The sequence below is a fragment of the Mus caroli genome, chromosome 15, assembly GCF_900094665.2.
Source record: "Mus caroli chromosome 15, CAROLI_EIJ_v1.1, whole genome shotgun sequence".
Classification (NCBI taxonomy): Eukaryota; Metazoa; Chordata; class Mammalia; order Rodentia; family Muridae; genus Mus; species Mus caroli.
In genome coordinates, this window is record NC_034584.1 from 51,916,572 (window position 1) to 51,924,445 (window position 7,874).

Genomic DNA, 7,874 nt, shown 5'->3' on the forward strand with positions numbered 1-7,874 from the left:
GAAACCGACTTGCAACTTCATACAGCACTGAAGTGGAGTTAAAAGTATTATCTAAATTGCTTCTCTGTGAATTAAGTGCGTTGGCATGTTAAGCACGCGGGACAGCCACACATAGTAAGCACTAAAGAAACACTGAGTGAATTTTACTAAGTGAGAAAGATTTCCGATGCCAGTGCAGCTGGTTCTTGACGTTTTTTACTTTTCTAGATTATGAGGAGTGGGTTAGAAACCATAATGTGGGAGCATCTTGTAAATTTGCGCAATTAAAGCGTGATGAGTATGGCAAAAAATAAACAAAAACAAACCAAACAAAACGGAATTCATTTAGGTCTGTGGGGTTCTGCCGTGCCTGTAAGTTCTAGGAAAGGAACTCCTCCAATTCTCAACCAACTTGTCTTTTGCATCTTTTTTAGTTATTCCTATAAATCTCTTATTCTAAACGCAATATAGAACGAAATGCAGGCGGCAGCAGGCTCTCTGGAGAAAAACACTTTTGGTGTCTATTTGAGCCTATAGGTGTCAGAGAACTGAAGTCCCAGACTTGGTTTTCAGAAAACTACAACTCCCAGAAGCCTTTGGGTCGCAGAATTAGCGAGAAGCCTCAGAAAAGGGGTGGAGTCTAGAGAGAAGCCGTTGGTTGTTTCCATTGTCCAGAGTGGAGGGACCACAAGAGCGGAGGTGGGCGGATCCCCGTCCTGATTGGTTTTAACTAGAAGGGGCCTCCCCCGCGTGATTGGCACAGTCCTTGGGGGCGGAGATCCCGGGGCGGCCGCTCGAATTTCCCGGGTTGGGCGCGCGGGGACTGCTGGGTAGCTCTCGGGACGGTTACCCCACCGGGTCAGCCGCGGACCGGAGTACAGGGTAGGGGTGGGGGTTCGACATGCAGAGCACTGACCTGGGCAACAAGGAGAGCGGCAAGATATGGCACCGCAAGCCATCGCCAGCCACTCACAACGGGTGAGGTCGCGCGCTGTGGAAACCGACGAGGGGGCGGGTCTGCGGGAGGCTGAAGTGGGAAGCGTGGAGGAGGGATGCTGGCCCGGGGATTCTGACTCTGGCCGTGCGCTGCATCCCTGGGTTGGGACCTCAGGAGGAGCAAGTAGCTCCGGAAACCGTAGATTGCAGTTGTCCCAGAATCTGGTCCCCGGTCACGGTGAGAGGCAGGCAGGAGAAGGCTCCACGACTTGTGCAAAAGAATTTGCAGTTCAGCCGAGTCCTAGGACTCCACCTGCTTTGATTTATTAACCTCAATTCCAGTTGGGAAAACAAAACAAAACAAAACAACAACAAAAACCTCCAGGAGGTGATGGGAGCAAAGAAGGCAATGCACATCTACCTTTCCAAAAGCTGATGCTCTCCATCCTAAAGTCATTCATTACATTGCACACCTGTAATGTTGAGAGCCTAGTGTGGGCCAAGCACGCTTTTCACTATGGAACAACCCTGGAACAAATTTAAGTTCTGCAGTTGCACAGAGTGTCTGTTGCGGGGCCTGTCAGTGATGGGGGACTTTTACCCGCCTGTGCTTCTTTTCATTCTGTTTGGAGTAGCCGGTTTAAGACTCAGCCTCTTGTGTGACGTCAGTGGGAGTCTTTGCCCCCCCCCTCCCCATTTGTTTTGGTTCCCATGGTGCGTGCCTAAGTGATCTTGGTGCTTCTGATTACCTAGGTTTGTGTGGACTGCATGGTATCACTCGGGTTCATATCTCGAGGTTTGTTTCTCAAGAGACTTTTCTATTTATCTTTTAGCTGCTTCCCTAGAAATCAGACTAAGTGTCTTTGTAAGCTGAAAGCAGTTATAAGTGGATCAGCCACTTATTTGACTAGCCAGCCAGCCACTGTGTTTTCTGGTGGCTGTCCACCCTTTATCAGTACTATTCACCCATCGACCTATTGGATAAACAATCTTGTCAATGGTGGAGATTCTTCGGCGTTTTCCTTTGAGCTTGGAAAGCAGTTTTGAGCCAGGACAGCTAAGTTGAACCAGCCAGCAGAGCTCAGAAAGAACAAGAAAGGGTGAGCTTACTCAGCAGTAAGCCTCAGAGGCTGAAAACATTCTAGGTCTAGATTAGATTGTATGGAGGCTAGAAGCTTTGGGGACTAGGCCTAGGTTAATAGACAAAAGGCAGTAAGCCTCTAGGATGACAACTACATCAGGAGAATAAAAAACGTGTGTGTGTGTATGTATGTGTGTGTTGATGTGTGTGTGCATGTGTGTATATGCAGGTATGCTTGTAAAGCCCAGAGATCAGCATTGGGGTCTTCCTTAATTGCTCCTCACCTTAGTTTTTGAGACATAGACTCTGATAGAACTTAGTGCTCATTGCTTTAGCTTGAGGCAACTGTCTGTTTCCAACGCCCCTTCACTGGGGTTCCAGATGTGGGCCACGATGCAAAGCTTAATTTTTGTCTTTTCAACACCATGAAACTCCATAAAGATGAACAGCCTAAGATTTTTTTTCCTATATCCCTGATCAATCTGTTTAAAAAGCTCTATGTTTAGAAAAACAGGAAGAAAAATCATTTTTTTCCACTGCTGAAGATTTAACCTAGGGCTTTGTACATCTTAGGCAAGTGCTTTACCAGTAAGCCCAAGAGGAAAATGTCTAACCCACTTATCAGTGTAGCATGTAGCATCTTTCTGTAAGTTTTGAAAATGAGATTTTAATTTGGAATATCAGAACTCAACATATAAGAGACTAGGGGATTGGCTCAGAGCTTAAGTGCATTGGCTGCTCTTACAGAAGATCTAAGCTTCATTTCCAGTATCCACTTCCACTTGGTACCTCACAGCCTTCTATAACTCAAGTCCCAGGGGGAATCTAAGACCCTTTTTTAGCATCTGTAGGCACCAGGCCTGGGCACAGTGCACAGACTGCTCAATCAAAGATAAATCATTTTTAAAAGATTCATACGCAAAAGATAAAATTTTCATGATTAAACACTATTCTTGAAATAAAGGGCTAGCCAGAGGACTCAGAAGGTAAGGGAGCTTTCGGCCAAGCCTGATCTCTTGAGCTTAGTCCCTAAGGCACATTATGGTAGGAGAGCGCCAACCCCCGTAGGTTGTCCTGTGACCACCACGTGTCAGGCATGTGTGAGCGCGAATACACACACATGAAGTCATTTTAAACAGGGTGGGATTGTGCTGATCTTCAAGATCAGAATGACGATGCATGATTTCGTTTCCCCGTCTTTGTTTTTGAGATAGGATCTCACTGTGCAGCCCAAGCTGGATTCAAACTCAGTTTTCCTGCCTCCACTTCCTGAGTCCTGGGATTATCGCTGCGCATCACTGCGCAATTCTGTATAGTCAGGAAACCGTTTGGGGCTGCAAGTGTTTTGTCTCACATTTGCCGTGTGCACGGCATGGCATATTTGTGGAAATCAGAGGACAACTTGTGGGTATCATTTCTCTCCTCCCATCACTGGGGCCTACGAGATCAAACTCCGGTCACCAGGTCACCAGGCTTGGTGGCGAGCATCTTTGCCTGTTGAGCTACCCCACTGGCCCAGTAGATTTTCTAAACCATTTTTCAGCAGATGTATGGTACAGGAATTCTTCAAAAATAGTAAACTTAGACAAATATCACTGTGCATTCTATACAAAGTTTGCCCGTGAAAGTAGTGCATAATTACGAACAAATACATATCAAGTCTAGAAAAGTGGAGTGGGCAGAAACTACGCCATGTCACTCTTCTCCACGCACAGCAAGCAGCATTTATGTTTATCCGTTTTTTTCCCCACATGACACCTTTTCTTTTGCATATTTATGTGAATTGTATATTTGCTTGTTTTGTGTATGAGTAATTTAAAGCTCAAGGATAAAGTGTTTGAATTTTCCACATAGCTTTAGTGCACACTCTATGTATCTATAGGATAATATTGAGGAATTAAGTCCACTTCTTACCATTGGAGCAGAAGTCTGATTCATGGGTTTTCAAAGAATGATGTAAAGCACTTTACAGGCATGGAGTGAGCGCTGTGTATTGTAGGTCAGGTTCAGGGGCACAGTGATGACCATGTAGTCCTTAGAGCACGCACTTACCAGGGCACTGTGGAGGTCTCAGAGGTGGAGATACAACTGACGCTTTGTGGAGCGTTTTATGTTACAGTAAGACTCTCCTATCCTGTTGCCTATTCATTGTAATGCTGTTTGCATGTGCCTTTTTACTGTCATCTTTGCCGCTAAACTATAAGTGACAAAATAACCTTGTCTCCATTATTCCTAGTGTCTGGCTCCATCAGTTCTGACATGAAGTAAGTTTTCTAGTATCTAGTGAATAAATGAATGTTAGCTTCTTTCCTAGTGAAAGGCTTTCTGAACTGTTTAGAAACCCTTCTAAGACTGATTCTAGGGACGAGAGGGACATCAGTAGGAAGGATAAGCAGGCAGGAAGCCTTCAGTAGAACCCAATACATAAAAGCCGGTATGTGGTGTGGAGCGTAACATTTAGATTGTTGTGTTTTGACAGAATTATAGTGAACATTGTTCACAGCACTTCTGAATACCATCCCAAAGTCTTGCGGTTTTTGAATGTGGCTTTTGATGGCTCAGGCGATTCCTTCATTGCTGGGGACCATCAGGGAAACATCTATGTTTTTGACTTGCATGGAAACAGGTAAGCAGACGCTTTCAATATGTGCCTTATTACTTAGGGAGTTGTCGTCGACTATCCCAGTGACTTACAGATGACTTACAGAGCCCTGCTGAGTTCTTAGAAAGCGACTTTAAGTGCTGGTGGAAGAGTGGAGGACTGGTTTACAGGGTGGCTGGCAGCTCTGAGTATTCTTCCTGAGACCCGATCTTATTATGTCCCAGGGTGGCCTCTCGACCCTGCAGTGGTTCTATCTCAACCTCCCCATTGCGGGGAGCCACCAATCCTGCTTGCTTGCTTGTTTGTTTTGTTTTTTCATTGCAATTTCTATATTGTATTTTATTTCTTATATGAGTGTCTGTATGTGTATGCATACATAGCATGCCACAGCTTGCATGTGGAGGTTAAAGGGACAGCTTCCAAGAGTCAGTTGTCACCTTCTGCCATGTGGGTCCAAGGGATTGAAGTCATGCCAGTTAGGCGTAGGGGCAAGCACCTTTCCCCACTGAGATAAAAGTCCTGCCAGCCTTGTTCGCTTTCCCTTAAATTTAAGTTTTCATCCCTACTCATGTGTCATTAAGTCCTGGTGCTTTGCTAGTTGATTTAGAAACTTGGTTTCCTCTGAACCTTTTTGTTACAGTGTACTAGATCCAAGAACCACAAGGAGTTGGAGTCCCCCTCCTTCCTTTCCTCCCAGAAGCAGTTAAGTAGGATTGGACACTAAGTATCCATGGCGAGGGGAGGCCAGGAGACAAAGTAGGAAGGGAATGTGCTGTACATCCAGCAACAGTCGCAGGATGACTGCATGGGGCAAGTGTCACTGAGGAGGAGTTAGTTTAGAGAGCCTTGATCAAATCAGACCACACTGGGAAAATAATACCGCACGAGGACTTCAGGTAAGGAGAGGAAGAAAGCTAGAGTGAACTCTTCGGTTTTAGATTAAAGTTGGCATAAACTCTGGGTTTGCACAGAGATAGAAATAAACACAGACATCTATGTGAGGAGGAACACCTCTTTCCTAGTGTTGTCCCCTCAGAGGGCCAGGACAGTGTGCCAGGAGCAGTGTACAGACCTTGGGCTCAGTTCTTAGATTCCAAGAACTATTCATTGGTAAAAAGAAACCAGAGGTCCTTGCAGAAATGGCAGGTTTTAGTATAGGAGCAAGCGTGCTATAGGATGAACCTGTAACATTTCATAGACAGAAAAAACTATTCCCAGAACCATAAGAATGTCAGGAAGCCAGCTTTCGAGAGCACCTACAGTGGAGATGATTTGAGCTGTAATGTAAGTACTGAGAGTGATGTGTCATGCCCCTGATGCCAGTCACGACCCGTGCGTTCCTGCTGTAAGCAGTGCTTTCATGCAGACTGGGATGTGGCACAGTCAAAACTTTTTCTCCCTACAAAATTTTTTCTTTATTTTATCTTCCAATACTGGGGCTTCGAACTCAGGGCTTTATACAGGTAAGCATTCTGCCACTGAGAAATCCCCAGCCTTACCACAAAATCCTAATTATAGAAGAAACAGAGTAACGGTTAAAGTGAAGAGACTGGCATACACTGTGTAAACCAAATGATTAACATTACTAGGACCAGGGAAGGCTGGTGGCCAGATGCGGTAAAAAGCACACAGTGGTTCTGTGTGGTTCTTGCCAAAGACAGAACCCAGATGCAGCCGGATGGAGTTCAGCTAGTAGGGACGTTCACTAACAAAACTTGTCCTGGAACTGTCACAGAGGTCACAGTTGAGAATGTTGGAAAAGGGAATAGACCCTCAGATGGAGGGAGACTGGAGAGACATGGTGGAGGCATGAGTCTGCACCCATCCGCCTCCTGTCAGGCCGCTGCAGGACACCTGGCAGGCTGTGGAAGGACTCTGATGATTAGGGGTGGAAATGTCGGGAACATGATTGTGGTCACTTACTCAGAGAAGTCACAGATTTATCTGCAGTCTGTTAGAAATCTGCTAACCATCAGTTTTGCTGCTCACTAAAAATAGCAGTGACCCTGCTGCCCGACCCTCATTTTTCCTCACCCTCCCTGGCGGTCTCACCTGGAGTTGCTCCTGTTGCTGGTCAGCAAGATGCTGGTCCAGGGCTCCCCTTACACAAAAGCATGCCCCTGTGTCAGCGATTCTCAGTGGGTCCTTGCCCCTTTGCTGTTTGCCATTCTCCAGGAACTGCTGCAAACACTTTACAATTTCTTTGTCTACTTGTGTTGGACATAGACCTTTCTTTCACTGCTCAGCCTCCTGATTTATGAGGAAACAGATGCCAAAGCCTCTCTTTCTTTTTCCCCATCTCAGCCTCCGTTATGCCAGTGAGTTCATACATCCGTAACTTGTCATCTTGTTCCTAAACCAGTGGTCCTGGTTACTCCCTGGTCCCATCCCTGCCTTCAGCCTCTCCTGGGTCTTCACACCCAAGTCTTCACACCCAGGACTTCACACCCGGGACTCCCCTGCTTGTTTTTTCCGTTGTCTCTCCGATGTCTATGATGGGGAAGGAGAAATGATTGCCCCCTACCCTCTTAAATTGTGAGCCAGGATTCTTATAGCAAAAGACAGATTAGCAAGGAGAGAATGGGTTATGGCAGAGGACCTGTAGGTGTTCAGGGAGCGACCAAGTTCCAGATTACTTGCAGCAGAAAACAATAAAACCTTAGAGGAGTGAACCGGAAGGACTCGCTTCTATCGAAAGACAGTGAGCTGTGGGAAGGCAAGCATGCGCAGAACAGCGGTAGGTGATGTGGTATGCTGATCCCTCTGGTGCCTTCCCCAAGATGAGGCTCTGCCTTCTAATTGACCTTTGTCCTTTGTGATAGACAGGGGAGGAGGGACACCTTTGACATTTATTCAGATTTACGTAGACCAGACAGATCAAGGCCAGGAAAGCATAGAACTTTGTTTGTATCGGCCTCTTGATTGTTTGATCAAAACAATCCTTAGACAGAGGTGTGTTTGAGGATGATCATTCAACTGAGCAGGAAGCTGAAGGGCTGGGAAGCCAGGTGTGATTATTAAGCCCTCAGTCTTTCTTAGGGCCCAGCACAGTGGTCTCTTCAGTCTCCTTTATAGTGAAACACTGGATACTCCCATCTCCCCCTCTCTCTTAGGCTTTGAGTTACAACTCTGCTGGTTTTCCCACCTCTCTGATCTCATCCCTTGCTTTGCTGGCTCCTTCCAGTGTCTACTGCCAGACGTGGTGATGCTCAGGCACCTGCCCTCTCAGGCACCTGCCCTCTCAGGCACCTGCCCTCTCACGCACCTGCCCTCTCA

General features: G+C 46.3%; 1 protein-coding gene across 4 annotated transcripts in view; it reads left to right on the top strand.

The window, feature by feature from the left end:
* The first annotated feature begins 764 nt into the window (after positions 1-764).
* The window catches only part of Tbc1d31 (TBC1 domain family member 31), a 63,852-nt gene continuing 56,742 nt past the window's right edge, over positions 765-7,874 (top strand). For 2 of the 4 annotated variants that reach the window (XM_021184042.1, XM_029469733.1), the window contains exons 1-2: positions 765-957; positions 4,476-4,622. In XM_021184042.1, coding sequence (XP_021039701.1) covers positions 881-957; positions 4,476-4,622 — 224 coding nt within the window. In that variant the 5' untranslated portion in view covers positions 765-880. The remainder of the gene's footprint in view (positions 958-4,475; positions 4,623-7,874) is intronic. The other 2 variants (XM_021184041.2, XM_029469732.1) reach the window with 2 other exon arrangements.